Source organism: Pseudophryne corroboree, chromosome 4 (genome assembly GCF_028390025.1).
Source record: "Pseudophryne corroboree isolate aPseCor3 chromosome 4, aPseCor3.hap2, whole genome shotgun sequence".
NCBI lineage: Eukaryota > Metazoa > Chordata > Amphibia > Anura > Myobatrachidae > Pseudophryne > Pseudophryne corroboree.
The window spans coordinates 176,755,318-176,776,825 of NC_086447.1; the positions used below are offsets into that span (position 1 = coordinate 176,755,318).

General features: G+C 45.0%; 2 protein-coding genes across 2 annotated transcripts in view; one reads left to right on the forward strand and one right to left on the reverse strand.

Annotated features, from left to right (window-relative positions):
- The first annotated feature begins 4,134 nt into the window (after positions 1-4,134).
- Positions 4,135-19,057, forward strand: NEU4 (neuraminidase 4). Its single transcript, XM_063915570.1, has 4 exons — positions 4,135-4,335; positions 11,354-11,609; positions 17,867-18,328; positions 18,572-19,057. Exons 1-4 carry the CDS (start codon positions 4,135-4,137, stop codon positions 18,946-18,948), a joined length of 1,296 nt encoding a protein of 431 aa, XP_063771640.1. The 3' UTR covers positions 18,949-19,057.
- Positions 10,754-21,508, reverse strand: part of TM4SF19 (transmembrane 4 L six family member 19) — a 54,105-nt gene continuing 43,350 nt past the window's right edge. The window contains exon 5 of the mRNA XM_063915571.1: positions 10,754-11,602. Coding sequence (XP_063771641.1) covers positions 11,600-11,602 — 3 coding nt within the window. The 3' untranslated portion in view covers positions 10,754-11,599. The remainder of the gene's footprint in view (positions 11,603-21,508) is intronic.

Consider the following 21,508-nt stretch of genomic DNA (forward strand, 5'->3'; position numbering starts at 1 on the left):
TGCACAGTTCTCACCTTCTGGAAGGACGCAGGTTCGGGATTCAGGACTGGATCCTGGTGACCACAGATGCAAGCCTCCGAGGCTGGGGAGCAGTCACACAGGGATGAAACTTTCAGGGAAAGTGGTCAAGCCAGGAAGCTTGTCTACACATAAACATTCTGGAATTAAGAGCCATATACAACGGCATACTGCAAGCAGAACATCTTCTTCGAGGTCTGCCGGTCTTGATTCAGTCAGACAACGTGACAGCAGTGGCGTACATAAACCGCCAAGGTGGAACAAAGAGCAGAGCGGCGATGGCCGAGGCCATGAAAATTCTTTGCTGGGCGGAAAAGCAGGCCAGCGCTCTGTCAGCGGTCTTCATTCCAGGAGTGGACAACTGGGAAGCAGACTTCCTCAGCAGACACGATCTCCATCCAGGAGAGTGGGGTCTTCATCAAGAGGTCTTTGCAGAAGTGACAAGTCGTTGGGGAGTTCCTCAAGTGGACATGATGGCGTCCCGCCTCAACAAGAAACTTCAGAGATATTGTTCCAGGTCAAGGGACCCTCAAGCGATAGCGGTGGACGCCCTAGTGACACCATGGGTGTTTCAGTCGGTCTATGTGTTCACTCCACTTCCACTCATTCCAAAGGTGATAAAAATTATAAGAAGAACAAGGGTTCAGGCGATCCTCATTGTTCCGGATTGGCCAAGAAGGGCCTGGTATCCAGATCTTCAGGAGTTGCTCATAGAAGATCCCTGGCCTCTTCCTCTTCGGGAGGACCTGTTACGACAGGGGCCGTGCGTGTATCAGGACTTACAGCGGCTGCGTTTGACGGCGTGGAGGTTGAACGCCAGATCCTAGCCCGAAAGGGTATTCCCAGTGAAGTCATTCCTACACTTCTTCAGGCTAGAAAAGAAGTAACGGCAAAGCATTACCACCGTATTTGGAGAAAATATGTCTCTTGGTGTGAATCCAAGAAGGCTCCTATGGAGGAATTTCACCTGGGGCGTTTGCTCCATTTCCTACAAGCAGGTGTGGATGCGGGCCTAAAGTTAGGCTCTATTAGTACAGATTTCGGCCTTGTCGATCTTTTTTCAAAAGGAATTGGCCTCTCTTCCAGGGGTTCAGACCTTCGTAAAAGGCGAGCTGCACATCCAACCTCCCTCTGTGCCCCCAGTGGCACCATGGGACCTTAATGTGGTGTTGCATTTCTTGCAATCACATTGGTTTGAACCTTTGCGCAAGGTTGAGTTAAAATTCCTTACTTGGAAAGTGGTCATGTTGTTGGCCTTGGCGTCTGCAAGGCGAGTGCCTGAGTTGGCGGCTTTGTCTCACAAGAGCCCCTACTCGATTTTCCATGCTGATAGAGCGGAATTGAGAACTCGTCAGCAATTTCTGCCAAAAGTGGTTTCATCATTTCATGTTAACCAGCCAATTGTGGTGCCAGTGGCTACTGACGCCCTGGCGGAGTCAAGGTCTCTCGATGTGGTTAGAGCTTTGAAGATCTATGTCGCCAGAACGGCGCAGATTTGGAAAACAGAGGCTCTGTTTGTCCTGTGGGCTCCTAACAAGATTGGGGCTCCTGCTTCTAAGCAGACTATTGCGCGTTGGATCTGTAATACGATTCAGCAGGCTCAGTCTACGGCAGGATTGCCGTTACCAAAATCGGTGAAAGCCCATTCTACCAGAAAGGTGGGCTCATCTTGGGCGGCTGCCCGAGGGGTCTCGGCATTACAGCTTTGCCGAGCTGCTACTTGGTCGGGATCAAACACCTTTGCGAAGTTTTACAAGTTTGATACCCTGGCTGAGGAGGACCTCTTGTTTGGTCAATCGGTGCTGCAGAGTCGACCGCACTGTCCCGCCCGTTCTAGAGCTTTGGTATAAATCCCATGGTTCTTGAAGCATTCCCAGCATCCTCTAGGATGTATGAGAAAATAGGATTTTAATACCTACCGGTAAATGCTTTTCTCTTAGTCCGTAGAGGATGCTAGGCGCCCGTCCCAGTGCGGGCTGTATCTGCAGTGATTGATTATAGTTACACACAGGTTGTGTTGAGTTCAGCCAGTTTGTGACTGATGTTGATCATGCCGTTGCATGTGTTGTTGTTGAATGCCATGTTGTACGGCGTGTTAGTGGTGTGAGCTGGTATGTATCTCACCTTAGTTTAAAATAATTAAATAAATCCTTTTTCTCGAAATGTCCGTCTCCCTGGGCACAGTTCCTATAACTGAAGTCTGGAGGAGGGGCATAGGGGGAGGAGCCAGTTCACACCTATTTATAGTGTGCCCATATCTCCTGCGGATCCCGTCTATACCCCATGGTTCTTGAAGCATCCCCAGCATCCTCTACGGACTAAGAGAAAAGGATTTACCGGTAGGTATTAAAATCCCATTTTATTCCTACATTTCGGGCTTGCATCCGTCGTCAGGCACAATATTTTGATTGATAACGGGCGCAAGGCCGATACATAGGAATATAGTATGTCTGCAGAGTGCAAGCAGTCATCTTTATGCATATATATATATATATATATATTCTATTATGTGTACTATATGTCCCCACGCCTTCCTATTTTTTTTATATATATATATATATATATATATATATATTTTGTGTGTGTGTCTGTAAAGTCTGTCCAAGTCCACGTGTGTGTGTGTGTGTGTATATATATATATATATATATACACACACACACACACACACACACACACACACACACACACACACCTATATACACAGACACATATACGGACTTCACACACACACTCTCAGCACATCAGCCCCATATATTTTTAATGATTACCCCATCCCTTGCATATGCTCCCCCACAGATTAAATATTTAATGATCCTTCCTCATCCCCACCTTGTATATATTTAATTAACGGCACTCACTATCACTTATAAATTATATTTAATGAACCTCCCGCCCCCAAGTCTTTATACTCTGACCTCTGCTGACTGGAGTGCACCCAAAGTCAGGCAGCTTCCTGCTCCTCCTCCGCAGCCCCGATGTCAAATGCACAGCGCCGGCGTCTTCTTGTAGTCACCGGCGCTGTAGTAGTAGCACCGGATCACACAGTGCTGCCTCCCGCTGCGGGTACAGGGCAGGCAGCGGGATGATTCTCCTTTTCCGCCAGGCTCTGCCGTCAGCAGCAGCTCCAACAGCAGCTTCCGCTGCTGCTGCTGGGAGTCTGCTGGATGATCCCTATACAGTAGCTCCGGGGGGCTCTTAGAGAGTGGGGCTCAGGGTACTTACCCCCTGCGACCCCCCCTTAATCAGCACTGAGGATGATACGGAGCTGTCCACAGATGCCCAAGGGGGTGCCCAACCACAGCGCTCCCAGTGCCAACGTGAGCAGTGGGGGGGTGGGCAGAGGCGCTAGTACACAGGTGCGTCACACCTAGCTGCCCGCCACTCCTCTGTCCTAGTATTGGCGCCTCTCTCATGTTTGGGGGGAGCGAGCTGCCCCCTTGCCCCCCCCCCCCCATTCCGTTGCCCCTTGGGGGGAGTAATTGGCTGAGCAGCTGTGTGCCATGACCATTTTTGTTGACATACTTTGACATTACACGCAGCTGGTCCGATTAAAAAAATGGCAGCCGGCCACCTAACAGAGCATCTAATTGCGGATGCATTTGGAGGCAGCCCATCACTCAAGCTGGGCGGCCTTGCCCTGTGTTGGGTGACCCCCAGCATGTGAGGAGATGGGCGCAGATCTGGTTGCGTATGCAGCGATCTGCGTGTATTTCTGAATCAGCCCACAATGTACAGGTACAGAATAACAGCATACATACATTGTACATGAACAGGATAATATGAGTGTAATGGATGCAATGTATACTGTATGTACAGGGTAATGAGAGACAGAGTGGTATAAGTGGGAGGTGAATGTGCAAGGAGATGAAGCAGCAGGACAGAGTATTAGATAAGATTAGGAAGATCTGGAAAGTTTTAATCAATAGGGACATTATCAGGACACATTTGAAACCATGCAGGCTGATGGAGAGTCTGACAGTGTGGTAGTGCAGATATGTACTGAAGGTGGGAGTGGGAGGAGGTAATCGGCGCGGCGGAGAGCATGAGAGGCAGTTTGGACATGGATGAGGCATTAATGTTTCCACCTTCATTTGTTCTTAGACGTTTCAGTTGTTATGGGGTCCCGTCATGTTCCTGCACGCACAGTTCTGTTTGAGAGAGAGAAGAATGGAGTGACGTATCGTGTCCCAGCCCTCCTTTATATACCTCGCTGGTCAACACTTTTGGCATTCGCAGAAGAGAGGCTTAGCGCAGACGACGCCCATGCTAACCTGTTGGTATTACGCCGTGGCACATTTTATCGCAACTACGTGGAGGTCAGAGGGGACAGTCATGTTCTGTTATCAAAATATATCGTTATGGCCCAAAACAAGATATCAGAGGAGATATATATATATATATATATATATATATATATATATAAAACACAGTACAGGACATAAAGGATATGAACAGCTATTGAACATATGATTAGAAAAGAATAGATCTAGGTGTAACGTAATAGCTTGTGAACTGCAGGCATCAGCGGCTTCTTGGTGATGACAATGTATTTAGTCGATAGGGCGACACACAAATTGTTTACACGTGTTTTGGTTTTTTTTTCAAGTTTTCGCAGCATTTGCTGATTTACTACGTACTGTGGGCCTAATTCAGCTCCAATCGTAGTTTTGCGAAAACTACAACTGATTTCTTTAACATGCGAGGGGCCGTCCAGCACAGGGCAAGGCCGCCCCACATGCCGGGTCCTGCCGCACCGCTAACATGCGAGCGCATTGCTTTATAGTGATGTACTCGCATGATTAAGGTAGTCCCCTGTCTACGCGCAGTCAGAGGGATGCCATCTTTTAGGTCGCAGCGGCTGCGTGTGATGTCACACAGCCGCCGCGGCCCACCCCAGCAACGATCTGGACATGCCTGCATTGTCTGGGCTGCGCCCGTTAAATGAAATGTTGACGCCCACAAAACGCATCGATGCCCCCGTTCCCGCCCCCCTCCAGGTCTTAGACTGCGATCGCAGTTTAGGACCTTGCACGTGCGCATATGTGCTGAGATTGCCAAATAGCGATTTCAGCACTTTTGCATCTGAACCTAAATCGGGCCCTATGTGCTTTTGTGCCTGACAACCTTTTCCAGTGTCGACCATATGGGGTTGACCTAGACATTATCTAAATATTGGAACCCTGGCTGCAGGGTGCATGGCCAACCCTGGCTACAGTCTGTTGCTGCAATCACCCTACCAGCCACTGCTCGCTCACCCCCAGTTATGGCCTTGTATAGCGGCTAAGGGATTAACAATTGGGAAGAGTGCCCTATATGTGACAGCATACATACTAAAGGCACAGTATCTACTACTCTGGTACCTAAGAAAATGAAAACAAGTGAGGAAGCAAACAAACATGAATAATGGTCAATATAAATGTCTTCTCTTTTTATTTTATATCACAACATTAGAACTGATTCATACAAGTGCATTGTTTCATGAGCAACACAACAAACTGTCGGGATAATTAAGAAGTGATTCAAGAGTTTTACAAGTGTAGACATACAATTCAAATAGAGAGAGTGCGCTATTGTGCCTAAAAGTTTCAGTATATATATATATATTGTGACAAGAACACTGGGATAGTGTTTGAGGGCAGGTATATTTGTCCCAGGTTCTTGTCTTACATGTTTTAGAAAATGTTAACTTCTAGGAAAAATGCTTTTTGTTTTGTCTGAACCTTTTCAGTTTGCTGTAAAAGCTGGGTAAAGGCTCTGAGAGAGAGATAAGGCGAGTTCTAGACATTGGGCCCAGTTCGGGTCTTTGGCCTCACAGAGGGCTAATCAGGGTTTCAGCTGTGTAAGAGTGATATAGTGCTTCTAACCTGATTAGTATGGGCAGACTGCCTGGGAAGGCTGCAGGATCTGTGTGTGAGAGACACGCTTTCTGATGCAAGTAAGCTATACAGTATGTACTGAAGAACTCTGTGTTTTGTTTAGTGACAGTTAGGAACATCTTATGTTTAGTTAGTGCCGGACAGGCAAGGTATTTTTATTTTGGGGTTTGTTTTATTTTCTGTTTCAATAAAACTGGCCGGGGTCAGTTGTACCAGAAACTGGACTTGTGTTGTTCCTCAGCTGCTGCGTGCTGCCATATTCCCCAGGAAAAGGCACCTTGCACCCCTACAGTGTTACAACTTGGTGGAGAATGCGAGCAGGCCGTTCTGCGCATAAGTGAAAGCAGCAGCTTTGTGAGGCCTGCAGAAAACGGTGGTTTATGCAGATACAGCCCAGTGTGAAGTTACTGAGACTCACCCCTGAGGGTTTGATATATGTCCTGGGTGAAAGCAGCTGCAAAGCCGCCTGAAAAATCTGTTGACATGGAGGATCTGCTTAAAGCCTTGCTGCAAGCTACAGCGGCTCAGCAGGAGGCCAACCGACAGCAGCAGGTGGCAATGGAGGAAAATTGGAGACTACAGCGTCAGGATAGAGAGGCCTTAGCAGAAGTGGTGCAGAGACTTGCAGCTCGGGTTGGAGATGTGGCCGTCAGTGCTCCAACCAGCTCTAGTTCTATACGAGCCAGTCACTTCCTGCAGAAAATGACAGAGGCTGATGATGTGGAGGCCTATCTGACCACGTTTGAAAGGACTGCCGAGCGTGAGAACTGGCCGAAAGCACAGTGGGCCAGTCTGCTGGCACCTTTCCTGTCAGGTGAGCCCCAAAAAGCTTACTTTGATTTAAGCCCTGCTGAGGCTCGGGACTATGATAAACTAAAGACTGAGATCCTGACCCGCCTGGGAGTCACGCTGTCAGTACGAGCACAACGGGTGCACCGTTGGCTGTACGCCATGGAGAAGCCTCCGCGCTCCCAGATGCACGACCTTATTCAGCTAACAAAAAAATGGCTGCAGCCAGAGACATTAACTGGTCCCCAGATGGTGGAAAGAGTCGTCATGGACCGCTACTTGAGATCTTTGCCCATGGTCCTGCGCAAGTGGGTGAGCCATGGAAACCCGGGTACTGCTGACCAATTAGTGGACATGGTAGAGAGGTATTTGGCAGCAGAGGAACTACTGATGACCACCCAGCAACCCATAGATCCTCGACAGCGCCCTTCAGTAAAGACTGGTAAGACTGTTCCGTGGGAAAACGTTGCTGGGCGGTTAAGAGAACGCAAGGCTGGAGAGACTGTAAACACTGGCCCTGGAAACAGGCCAATGGGGCTAGAACGGTCTATGCTGCCCAAATGGGTTGATAATCGTGTGGTTAAATGTTTTAGGTGTGGTATGCCAGGTCATGTTATTGCCAATTGCCCAGTCACGCAAGAACCCATGCAATGTGATGCTGCCTTTGAATGTCGCAGAATGTCTTTCTTTGCTAGGTTAGCCTGTACTGTGGTACCTTCACCTGAGCTGGAAAAACAAATGTGTGATGTGTTCTTAGAAGGTAACCGGGTAGAGGCCTTGCTAGATTCAGGAAGTTTAGTTACCCTCGTGAAAGCTGGGTTAGTGAACCCCTTAAAGGTCCAGCAAATACCTATTGGGGTAACTTGCATACATGGGGATACCCAATATTATGCCACTGCTGAGGTGAATATAGAAACTTGTTGTGGGTCAGCAATGGTTAAAGTGGGACTGGTCCCTACCTTGGTGCATGAGGCCATAATAGGGAGGGATTTTCCTCATTTTTGGAAACTGTGGGAATCACGGTTATCAACAGATGTGAGAAGTAAAAAGCCAGTTGATAATACCGGTGATTTTTTGGATGTACGTGGGTCTTCGGAACTTTCTGGCCCTTTGCCTTTTGCTAGTTTGGCTGGGGAAGTGACAGATGGGGAGTCCAGTGAGGACCCTCTTGCCGGGAACAGAGACATAGTAGTTAGAACTGAAAGCGTGCCTGACCTGGAGGTAAAGAAGGATCTGTTTGCGTCTGAACAGTTAAAGGATCCTACCTTAATAAAGGCTAGAGAGAATGTTAAGATTGTTAATGGGGAACCTGTGGTACCAGGTGACAGGGTTACGTATCCCCACATGGCCATCTGTAATGAGCTCTTGTACCACATTGTCAAAAGGGGTGAGGATGTGGTGGAACAGCTGGTAGTTCCCCAGCCTCATCGGAGAACGGTACTAGATTTAGCTCATAGTCACGTTACCGCAGGACATTTAGGGGCAGAAAAAACCACTGAAAGAGTTTTACAAAGGTTCTTTTGGCCAGGGGTTTATAAAGAAGTGTCTGAATATTGTTCTTCCTGTCCTGAATGCCAGTATCATGCCCCTAGACCCCATTTCAGGAGCCCACTAGTTCCCATGCCTATTATAGAGGTCCCGTTTGACAGAATAGCCATGGATCTCGTGGGGCCCTTGTTAAAGTCTGCTCGGGGCCATCAGTATATCCTGGTAATTATGGACTATGCCACTCGATATCCTGAGGCTGTCCCTTTACGCACTATCACAACCAAGGCGATAGCTAGGGAGCTGGTGCAGGTATTTAGTAGAGTGGGAATACCAAAAGAAATTTTGACTGACCAAGGTACTCCATTTATGTCAAGGATCATGAAAGAATTATGCAAGTTATTTAAGGTCACTCACCTCAGGACGTCCATCTACCATCCCCAAACTGACGGGTTGGTGGAAAGGTTTAATAAAACATTAAAAAGTATGTTAAAAAAGGTTGTTGAGAGAGATGGGAAAAACTGGGATTGTTTGTTGCCCTACTTGTTAATGGCCATCAGAGAAGTTCCTCAGTCCTCTACGGGGTTTTCTCCATTTGATTTGTTGTATGGTAGACACCCCAGAGGGCTGTTGGATGTTGCCAAAGAGATGTGGGAAGGACAGCCCACTCCTTATAGAAGCGTTATTGAGCATGTAACACAAATGCAGGATAGGATTGCAGCCGTGGTACCTGTTGTCAGAGAGCACATGGAACAGGCCCAAAGTGCTCAACAGAGGGTCTATAACCGGAGTGCCAAGATACGGGAATTTGCTCCTGGAGATAGAGTTCTTGTTTTGGTACCCACTGTGGAAAGCAAATTCCTAGCTAAATGGCAGGGTCCATTTGAGATTAGGGAAAAAGTGAATGAGGTTAATTACAAAGTATACCAGCCGGGAAAGAGAAAACCCGAACAGATCTACCATGTTAACTTAATCAAACCCTGGAAAGATAGGTTGTCTCTGTCAGCGGAGCCTTGCCCTTCGGTGTCTTCACCCCGGTTGCTTCCCGCAGTGAAGGTGTCAGAGACATTATCAGCTGATCAGAACAATCAGGTTAAAGAATTTCTCATCCAAAATAGGGAGGTATTTTCAGAGCTGCCTGGCCGAACGACCATAATAAAACATGACATTGTCACAGAACCAGGGGTCAGGGTTCATTTAAAGCCATATAGGATTCCTGAAGCTCAGCGAGAAGCTATTTCTAAGGAAGTTAAAACCATGTTAGAACTTGGAGTCATAGAGGAGTCTAACAGTGAGTGGTCCAGTCCCATAGTGCTCATCCCGAAGCCCGACGGTAGCATACGCTTCTGTAATGACTTTCGTAAGTTAAATGAGGTGTCCAAGTTTGACGCATACCCCATGCCCCGTGTGGATGAGCTTGTAGAAAGGCTGGGAACAGCCAGGTTTCTCACCACATTGGACCTGACCAAAGGTTACTGGCAAATACCTTTATCTGATAGCGCCAAAGAAAAAACAGCCTTTTCGGTTCCGGAGGGGCTGTACCAGTATAAGATGTTACCCTTTGGGTTGCATGGGGCTCCAGCAACCTTTCAACGGGCGATGGATAAAATTTTGAGGCCCCATAGAAAATATGCAGCTGCCTATTTGGATGATGTGGTAATTCACAGTACAGACTGGGGGTCCCATTTGGTTAAAGTACAAGCAGTACTGGACTCAATCAGAGAGGCAGGGTTAACTGCTAACCCAAAGAAGTGCTGCCTCGCAATGGAGGAGGTCAAATACTTGGGCTTCACCATAGGCAGAGGTCTGATTAGGCCCCAATTGAATAAAGTTGATGCTATTCAAAACTGGCCTCGTCCAGTGAATAAAAAACAGGTAAGGGCTTTTTTGGGAATTACTGGGTACTATAGACGGTTTATTCCTAATTTTGCGACCACAGCGGTGCCGTTGTCAGACCTTACCAAAGGGAAGCAGTCAAATGTGGTGAAATGGAACCCTGATGCAGAAAAGGCGTTCCAAGCGTTAAAAGTGGCTTTGTGTTCACAACCGGTGTTGATAACACCAGATTTTTCAAAAGAATTTGTGGTACAGACAGATGCCTCAGAGGTAGGGATAGGTGCTGTGCTGTCCCAAACCAGAGATGGGGACGAACACCCTATCATTTATTTGAGTAGGAAACTCAATGAGCATGAAAAAAGGTATGCCATTGTGGAAAAGGAGGCTTTGGCCATTAAGTGGGCACTAGATACCTTGAGATATTACCTCTTGGGTAGACAATTCAGACTAGTGACAGACCATGCCCCTTTAAAATGGATGTATGTAAATAGAGGCAAGAATGCTCGTGTAACTAGATGGTTTCTAGCGTTGCAGGACTTTAAGTTTACTGTCGAACATAGACCGGGAACACAATTGGCCAACGCAGATGCATTGTCTCGCATCTTCTGTTTGGGGGCTACAAGTGTTCCGGCCCCTAGGTCGAAACAGGGGAGGGGGATATGTGACAAGAACACTGGGATAGTGTTTGAGGGCAGGTATATTTGTCCCAGGTTCTTGTCTTACATGTTTTAGAAAATGTTAACTTCTAGGAAAAATGCTTTTTGTTTTGTCTGAACCTTTTCAGTTTGCTGTAAAAGCTGGGTAAAGGCTCTGAGAGAGAGATAAGGCGAGTTCTAGACATTGGGCCCAGTTCGGGTCTTTGGCCTCACAGAGGGCTAATCAGGGTTTCAGCTGTGTAAGAGTGATATAGTGCTTCTAACCTGATTAGTATGGGCAGACTGCCTGGGAAGGCTGCAGGATCTGTGTGTGAGAGACACGCTTTCTGATGCAAGTAAGCTATACAGTATGTACTGAAGAACTCTGTGTTTTGTTTAGTGACAGTTAGGAACATCTTATGTTTAGTTAGTGCCGGACAGGCAAGGTATTTTTATTTTGGGGTTTGTTTTATTTTCTGTTTCAATAAAACTGGCCGGGGTCAGTTGTACCAGAAACTGGACTTGTGTTGTCCCTCAGCTGCTGCGTGCTGCCATATTCCCCAGGAAAAGGCACCTTGCACCCCTACAGTGTTACAATATATATATATATATATATATATCTTTCATGCTGTATATTCACATTTTTTCCATAGAATTGTATGTATTAATGTGTTAAGAAGAAATGAATAAAAGCACACTGTGTTTTCCTGCAGTGGGAGGACATGTATGCAGTGGAGAGAGCCCACCTGCCCGGACATCGATCAATGAACCCATGTCCACTGTACAATGACTTTACAGGACAGATCTTCCTTTTCTTTATCGCTGTTCTGGGCAGAGCCACTGAATCCTACCAGATCATCTCTGGGCACAACCTGGCACGTCTGTGCTATGTAACAAGTTCAGATCAGGGCAGAAGCTGGAGTGAGGTCACAGACTTGACTTACAAGGTCATCGGGGAGTCACTAAAAGGTACAAAAGAGAAAACGTCTTTATACAGAATGATGGGAGATAGTTATCTAGAGACATTTACACATTAATAGACTCATTTAAAAAAAAATTGATGCAAGCAAGCAGGATCATTCTACTAGCAAATCTGTAGGGTGGAAGGTAAGTTTCTTCACTGCCAAAGCTTCCTGTGTCAAGGTCACTGAGAAAGGGACTTCAACAAGGAACAAAGAAGCATCTCAGGGAACAAGTACACGAGCAGTGGGTAATTCTAAATCTTACAGTGAGCCCTGGCAGAGAAATGATCCACTAGAGCAGGGGTGGGGAACCTCCGGCCCGCGGGCCATATAAGGCCCGCAAAGCCGTTTGTTCCGGCCCACCCACTTATGTCGGTGAGACACGCCGCCGCTCACTCCGGCGGCAACGTGTCTCAGCTGTCAGGGCAGGGAGGAGAGCGCAGCTACGTGTACGGTGGCAGTGGCGGGTAGGTTCTCAAACCAGCCGCCGGTTCGTGAGCCAATCAGAGCTCGCGGACCGGCAGCCAATCAGGAGCCGCCGCTGCCGGTCCGCGAGCTCTGATTGGCTCATGAACCGGCGACTGGTTTGAGATCCTACACGCCGCCCCCATCATAGCCACGTTCTCCTTCCTGCCCTGACCCGACAGCTGAGACACGCCGCCGGACGGAGCAGCACAGTGGAAGGGGGGGGGGGCACTGTGGGGGCATTTGTGTATCTGGCACTTTGGGGGCATTTGTGGTTCTGGCGCTGTGGGGGCATTTGTGGATCTGGCGCTGTGGGGGCATTTGTATATCTGGAACTGTGGCGGCATTTGTGTATCTGGCACTGCACTGGCATGTGTATCTGGCACTGCACTATTGGGGGCATATGTGTATCATGTCCTATTTTAGATGGCCACACCAACTTTTTGGCGCGCGCACTCAGTACCTCTAAGGAGCAGAACTACTGGGGGGCAGGGTAATTTTTAAGTTGGTACAGTAAGATTTTTTTATGTCCCACAAATGATTTTATAAATATCCAAATGGCCCTTGGTAGAAAAAAGGTTCCCCACCCCTGCACTAGAGAGTGGCAAGGATCTCATGAATAGTATGGTGCATGGATGAGAGACATTGGGGTGCTTACATGATAGCCTGCCAGCTGCACTCTCTGTGGAATTCTGGTGCGTCTGTATTTTTAAAACAGTAATCATTTAAAAGGAAAAATCAAATCTGTTTTTGCATTTTAAAGGATTGCTGCTTTGAAAATACGGGTAGACTCGCCTCAATTTCTGCAGAGCGCGCTGCTCACAGGCTATTACAGAAGCCCCTGGATCTCTATTGTTTTGAGAGATGGAGAGAGGTATTTTAATCAGTGGCGCAGAGGGGAGGTGAGGGTTTTCTTTACCCAGGTCCAGGCCTGTTGGTTTAACCGTTTTATAATCCACCCCCATGCTTTCAAGTTTATTTAGCAGTCTGCTATGTGGGACAGTGTCAAATGCCTTACTAAAGTCTAGATATGCTACATCTACAGCTCCCCCTTGATCTATTATTTTCGTCACAGAGTCAAAAAAGTCAATAAGATATGTTTGGCATGATCTCCCACCAGTAAATCCATGCTGTTTTGGATCCTGTAAGTTGTTTGATTTAAGATATTCCACAACTCTTTCTTTTAATAGTTTTTCCATTACTTTCCCTACTACTGATGTAAGGCTTACTGGTCTGTAGTAACTTGCTTCTTCCTTGCTTCCACTTTTGTGCAGTGGAACTACATTTGCTCTTTTCCAGTCCTCTGGAATAGCACCTGTATTTAGTGACTGGTTAAATAATTCTGTTAAAGGTGTAACCAGCACATATTTTAGCTCTTTGAGTATCCTTGGGTGTATCCCATCTGGTCCCATTGATTTATCCACTTTTAGTTTTGAAAGTTCTGTTAGGACCTTCTCCTCTGTAAATGTACTTTCATCTGCCTTATTTTTATGAATGTCCTTGCAACTTAACTGTGGCCCCATCCCTTCCTCTGTAGTAAATACTGAGCAAAATAATTATTTAGGTGATCTGCTATTGCCTTGTCTCCCTCCACCAAATGCTCACTCTCTGTCTTAAGTCTTATTATTCCTCCATTTGATTTTCTCCTTTCGCTTATACACTTAAAAAAAGTTTTGCCCCCTTCATCTACTGACTGGGCCATTTTCTCCTCAGCTTCTGCCTTTGCACGTCTGATCACTTTCTAAGCATCCTTCCGTCTGTCAAGATACACCTCTTTGTCGTTATTATTTTGAGTCTGTTTGTATTTCCTAAAAGCCATCTTTTTTGCTTTCACACTAGTTGCTACTTCTTTTGTGAACCACACTGGCTTCCTTTTCCTGGTGCTTTTCCTAACCATTTTGATACAAAGGTCTGTTGCCCTTAGTATTGCACTTTTCAGTTTTTCCCACCTCTCCTGCACTCCTTCCAAGTTCCACCAGTCCGCCAATGAATCACTTAAACATCTCCCCGTTTTTGCAAAGTCAGCATTTCTAAAATCCAACACCTTTATTTTTGTGTGACAGGAGTTGGATCCTGTCTTTATACTAAACCATACTGCTTGATGATCACTGGATCCCAGGTGCTCACCCACATATATGTCTGATGTCACCATTTGTAAGAATTAAATCTAATATTGAGTCTTTGCGAGTGGGCTCCCTCACCAATTGCTTGAGAGATGCTCCCTATAAAGGAATTTAAAAATGTGCCACTTGTAGCTGAACTTGCAAAAGACCCCTCCCAATTTACATCAGGTAAATTAAAGTCTCCCATGATTATGATTTCTCCCTTTAAAGCCATTTTAGTGATGTCCAATAATAGGTTCCTGTCCAAATCCTGCCCCTGGCCTGGTGGTCTGTAGAGCACCCCAATGCGAATAATATCCTTCTCCCCGGTTTCTATGGTGACCCAAAGGGCCTCAGTTTTGTCTTCAATATTTTGTATTAAAGTAGCATTTATGCTTTTTTTCACATACATTGCTACCCCTCCTCCTATTCTTCCCATTCTATCCTTCCTAAATTGTATCCTGGTATAGCTATGTCCCAGTCATGATTCTCATTGCACCATGACTCTGCAATTGCGACAAAATCCAGGTTATCCCTTGTCATTATCGCAATTAGTTCTGGAATTTTGTCTCCCAAGCTCCTAGCATTTGCACTCATAGCTTTAAGAATTTTGTCTGTGCACTTATTAGTAGCCATGTCCAGACCGTACAAAATAAATGACAAGTTTAAAGTTGAAATTACCTGTTTGGGGATGTTGCTCAGTGTTTGGTATTTTATTTTTTATTTTTTACTAATCAGGAATCACACTGTGTCCTTTACACCATGACTACACCTCACTAAATGTAAAGATATAGTACACCTGACCACAATGAGCAAAGATGGTAAACACCAGTGAACATGAAATAATAAACTAGGTTTCACTGTGCAACTTCCCCACACATGCAATGCCAATTACAAGGCAATCATTACATCAAAACACATACATGAGTCTGCATAAGAGAGAGCTGTAGTGAGCAGTTTGGGGATGTCTTTTCATAGTGTAAAAAGACAGATAACATTGGTACAGTTGAGAATTCAGATGTTTTTGGTAAGCTATAGACATACATTTGAGTAGTTGCGGATGAAGTGTAAAGATCTTGTTGCGTTCCTATCACAGAGTTAAGTTATAAGTTTGGGTTACTCAGGCTGGAGTAGTTGGATGTGTAGAGGAATTGGACTCACATATGTTTGAAAGCTGTCCTTTAGTGGTTCAGATTGTGGATAGATTGTTGTCCTTCTGTTTTCCTTCGGTTTAACGTCGGTGTAACATCAAAATTATGTTTAAACTTGTAGTTATCCTTTGAATAATGTCCTTTGAAGTAATGGCCAGCAAGCCTACGGCCCGTGCCTTTCTGATGCTCTTTAAGAAGGTCCCTCTGCCTCCCTGCACTCTCCCCTACTGATTGCCGTGCTGCTGACCAGTCATCACGGCAGGATCCTCCCCCCCCTCCAGCGGCTGCAGACAATGGCAGCTGCTGGGGAAGTGTAAATTAACCCCCCCAAGCCACCCCCAGACCCCCCCTCCCTGTATACCTGGAGGCTGTCCCGGCTTTCAAAATGAAAGTAGCGATGGCTGCGATGTTTCTGATGGTCGTGATGTTCCCAATTGATGTTTGGGGAAAATATTTTAAAAAATATATATTTTTTCTTTTTTTAAACTAAAATCATTTTGGATAGGGTTAAATTAATGTTCTTCACCTAATTCACTCCTAAAAAACCTGACAATTTTGAGGCGGTTTTTGAGGAAAAATATCATCAGTTAAGTGGTTAAAGATGGGTCTGGACAAACCTCCCCCAAACACTGGCAACAATTCACAATTATTAACAACTCTATCAAGGCACTATGTTTTCTGATGACCAGTATATGACAATTCGTTAGATTATTATTTACACATATGGTAATGTTCATAGAAGCATTTACTACTAACACTGTCAGGCCACATCTCTACGACACTAAGTTCATGCTTGTTGTTGGCTGGATCCGCTTTACATATGCTTTTCATGCCTGTGTTGTTTCTTGCTCACAGTCAGAGTATCCATCTCTACATAAGATCCCATGTGTCTTCTACAGACCGTATGTGGAGCAGACTGAATGTAACAGTGTATTTGGGAATGTTGCTCCAAGGAAATACTATCATTTTTAGTAATATAGTAACAGTTTCTGAGGTTGAAAAAAGACAATTTGTCCATCAAGTTCAGCCTATTAGTGGTCTCCTACAATGTATTATTTCTAGGACAATTTTATCTGTTGTGAATGTTGGCCGTTTTGTTTATTCACTTTTTTTCTTTTCAACTTTAGTGCGTGATCTACCCACCATAGCCCTGTATATCCTTATCCATAAGGAATTTATCTAGCCCATTCTTAAATGTAATGACGAGTCCGCCATTACTACTCTCTCAGGCAGGGAATTCCAAATACGTGTTGTCCTTACAGTGAAAAACCTTTACGTCTCTGTGTGTGAAATCTCCTCTCCTCTAACCTAAGCGGATGTCCATGTGTCCTCTGTGTTCATCTTACCAAAAACAAATCCCCCGCAAGCTCTGTGTATTGTCCCATTATATATTTGTAAATGTTAATTATGACTCCTCTTAATCTCCTCTTTTCCAATGTAAACATGCCTAGATTAGCAAGCCTTTCCTCGTATTCTAGTTTCTCCATCCCCTTAATCAATATGGTCGCCCATCTTTGAGCCTTTTCTAGTTCCATTATATCCTTTTTGTAGTATGGTGCCCAGAATTGTGCACAGTATTCGAGATGTGGCCTCACAAGTGATTTATATAATGGGAGTATAGCACTCTCATCCCTTGATTCAATTCCCTGCTTTAAGCATGCTAATACCTTGTTTGCCTTATTTGCTGCAATCCTACTTTGAGTACTACTGGTGAGTTTGTTATCTATGTGAACAACTAAATCTTTTACCAGTACAGAATACCCTAGTTTTTCCCCATTTAGTATATAGGTAGTATTTTTATTCTTGCTACCAAAGTGCATTACCTTACACTTGTCTATATTGAACCTCAGTCTCCAATTTGCTGCCCATGCTTTAGGTTTAAATAAGTCGCTTGAAGAGACTCAGCATCCCCCTTCGAGTTTATAACCTTGCACAGTTTGGTATCTTCTGCAAAACTTTACACCATGCTCTCTAGACCTACTTCTAGATCATTTATGAAAATGTTGAACAATAGTAGTCCAAGAACAGACCCTTGTGGCATGACACTTAGTACTTCAGTCCATTTTGAAAAAGTTCCATTTACCACTACTTGCTGCTCCCTATTATCCAACCAATTTCTAACCCAAGTGCATATTGTGCTCCCTAGCCTTAGTTCTTGTAACTTATACAATAGATAAGTCTCATTTGCGGTACTGTATCGAAAGCTTTAGCAAAGTCTAAAAAGATTACATCCACCTCCTTACCCTGATCTAGGTTAGCGCGGACTGTCTCATAAAAGCCTAATAAGTTTGTTTGACATGATCTACCCTTCACAAATCCATGCTTGCTCCTATTAATAACCTTATTGGCTTCCAGAAAATTCTGTATTCTATCCCTCAAAATACCTTCCAGTACTTTCCCCACTATAGATGTAAGACTTACTAGTCTATAATTACCCGTTTCAGATTTACTTTCCTTTTTGAATATCGGCACAACTTCCGCTATACGCCAGTCTTTGGGAACCATGTCTGATGTAAGTGACATTTAGACATCTCTCTGTATTGTAGAGTGGGCCACGTTTGCCTTGGGACCAGGACATGGCATCCAGCTGAAGTCAGGCCGGCTCCTTGTCCCTGCTTATACCTACCACATTAACTGCAGAGATTGCTTTGGGAAGCTGTGCCGCACTACACCGCAAGCATTCACCTTCCGCAGTGACGACCATGGAAAGTCCTGGACATTTGGAGAACTCATCCCAAACCTACAGACAGTAGAGTGTCAGCTGGTGTCAGTGGACGAGGAGGATGGCACAAACATTCTGTACTGCAATGCCAGAAGCCCCCTTGGGTTCAGAGTGCAGGCTCTAAGCTCTGATGGTGGCATTGTCTTTCAGCCAGGACAGCTAGTGGAGAAATTGGTGGAGACACCCAGTGGGTGCCATGGAAGTGTCATTGGCTTCCCTGCTCCACTGAACTTCTTCTCAGGGCTTAATGCCAATAATCTCCTATCTGACCAGCCACGGAGTGCAATACCTATAGCTAAAATGCTACAAGTAAGAAACTGGGAAAACAAGAGCGTGCAAGCATATCAGCAACCCAATAAATCTGGAAATCGACTACAACAATGTCATTTAAAAAGTGAGAGCAGTCTTTGTAAATGGGCATTAGAGAAGGAAAATTGCTGGGGCAGTTGTCATGTCAGTGCAGAATCATCATCATTAATGGGGTTACTTGAATTAGAAGTGCAACAAGTGACTCTCCTCAGGACTAGACAAAGATTCCAGACCCCTACATGGGTCCTATACTCCCATCCTACCAGTACACAGTCACGTGTGAATCTGGGTGTCTACCTCAGCCCATATCCTAAGGATGCAGACAGCTGGTCAGGCCCTTGGATCATATATGAAGGACCTAGTGCCTACTCAGATCTGGCATATATAGAACTAACTTCTGGTGATGCTGGGGCAGTGGGGTCCTCTCCAGTAGTTGCCTTTGCTTGTCTCTTTGAAAATGGCATAAATTCTCCCTATGAGCAGATATCATTCAGTATATTTACTCTGTATGAGGTCATACAAAGCCTACCGCCTAATCCCCTCCTCCATCAGCCCGTGACCAAAACTAGAATAAAAGGGAACTGTATGATGTTTTAAACAAAATTCTAAAGGCATCTTTAGAAAAAATAGACACAGTTATATATTATATATTATGCTTACTACAGGGCAATTCACTTCCTACATTACTGCATAAAAGCAGTCGCCCAGAAATGAGCATAACATAGTATAGTGATGACTCGGAAACCCAGCCAGAGAAATCATACATAATGCAATTGGTTGTACCCCAACACCCCCCTCCCCTCCATACCCCGCGCATATACACACCAGTAGTGCACCATGTATAAAACATACCTTATAAACTGTATGCATTCAAAATTGGGGTGATATAAGCCCTACACACCCACTTTCTGACCAAACAGGTCCACGTTCATAAATTTCATACCTTTTCATGGAGGTATAAAGAATACTTTTACACAAATATGATAACTTTTCTGAGTACTTTCTGTGTGGCATCTCTAGCCATCCCCTCAAGTAAAAACTGATCAACAATTCTTTTTCTGTAAAATTAATTTACAGACCATACACTGTTATCAGCCTTAATGTCTCTTTCCTGAGAATAAATAATTATCAGTCTCTCATTTATGTCTGTTTAAAATGACACTAAACACACAGGAGATTATATCATATATAGAAATGAATTAGTATCAATATCACTGGTATTCACTATTAGGAACATGGATAATTTGCTTCCTGTTGTTATTATTTGTGCTGTATAATGATGAGATAGACAAAAAATAACATTTATTGTGAAAGATGAAATCTCTCAAACTACTAAAAAAGTGTTTACTCAGAGGAGGAAAATGGTGATCGGAGGCATATACAAGACCAATATTCCCGCACAGCACAAACATATATGGCATTTACGTGTGGAAAAAGTTTTTGTTGCCCACTAGGAAATAGCATCATAGTACCTCATACCTCAGTGATGTGACTCATTCCCATAGCATTGATAGATATATTACTTAAGAGTACAAAATGACTGCCGCCATAGTCAGCATGTGATCCATACAGGTAAAAACATACAGAGGAATTGTGGTTGGAGACATGTGACTGGCTATACTTTCTCCCTGTATTTGCTTAGATTCTATGCAGACTGCTCAAATAGAGTACAAAGATTTAGGGCATACTTACCTACACTACCAAATTCTGCGGGAGACACCCAATGTAACACCCACACTAAAAAACTGAGTATAACTAACTTACTTTGGTCAGTTCTTTTCTTCAGGTGAAGGAATGAAGTTTTCTTCCAGTTACAGAGATTTATAGTTTACCAACAAATTTCTTTATTTAAGAAAACAGTTCCATTTTAAAGACACATGGAAAGACTTTCAATAAAGCATCACAATGCTTTTGCAACACTGTACCTGTTTACAACAATAAAACCTAATTGTTTTCTAGGTAATAGCCATAAAGTTTATGCAAACATTAATAACTCTCAATACAGTCTACCGCAAAAGCACATGTTGACTGGCCAGACCCTCTCCCTTAGGTTAGGACCACACATAGAGGCCAAGCGCCCGGAAGGAGACTGCACATGGGCGCCTATACAGGCGCCCACACATGTGCGGCAGTCCCGCCGCCGCTGGATCTAACCGCAGCATGCTGCAGTTGGGCCGGGTGGCAGGACGACGGGATTTCAGTGCGAATACATACATTTCAATGTGGCGCACTGTGTTCTATGAAATCCTGTGTGTCACTGGCCAGATCCTGTTCTGCAGCATACTGCAGAACAGCAGGCTTGGACTGGCCCAAAGGGGTACAGGGGAAACCACCGGTAGGCCCCGCTGCCTGGGGGCCCGCCTCCTGCTCTAAGGATCAGGTTCCAGACTGTGCACTTGAATTATACATTATACATGTGTTACCTTATACTGGACTATGGTGTATTTTCTACAGTGTATTGCTGTTATTAATCTGTTAGTAATCTGGTACATTATCATGCATGCAGCAGATGAATTTACTGTATATATTTATGAAGGGGCCCAGACGTTGCACTCTCTAATGGTTAGTCAAACCAATGAGGTGGCAGGCCACACCCCCTCAGCAGACTGACCACACCCCTAAACTTGGGCCCCTACCACTGCATCCCCCCGGTGGGCCCTACATGCCCCAGTCCGACACTGCAGAACAGGATCTATGTGCACACAAAACCACGCTCCCGGCCAAGCGGGTCCCATTCAGCGGGACCCTCCTTGGCTGCTATGTGTGGCCCTAGCCTTAGTTCACATTGAGTGAAATAAAGGTAATCCTTTGTCCTAACAGCTAGTAACGGCAATTCTCCAGGCTCCGTAAGATCTCCTGACAGACGTGTACTGTAGTGTCTACTGCACTTTAAACTTGAATCATGGAAGCCAGACTTGTATGCAGTTTTTTCCTTAGTAAGAACAACTGCTCACAGGGGGTAATTCCAAGTTGATCGCAGCAGGAAATTTTTTAGCAGTTGGGCAAAACCATGTGCACTGCAGGGGAGGCAGATATAACATGTGTAGAGAGAGTTAGATTTGGGTGGGGTATGTTCAATCTGCAATCTAAATTGCAGTGTAAAAATAAAGCAGCCAGTATTTACCCTGCACAGAAACAATATAACCCACCCAAATCT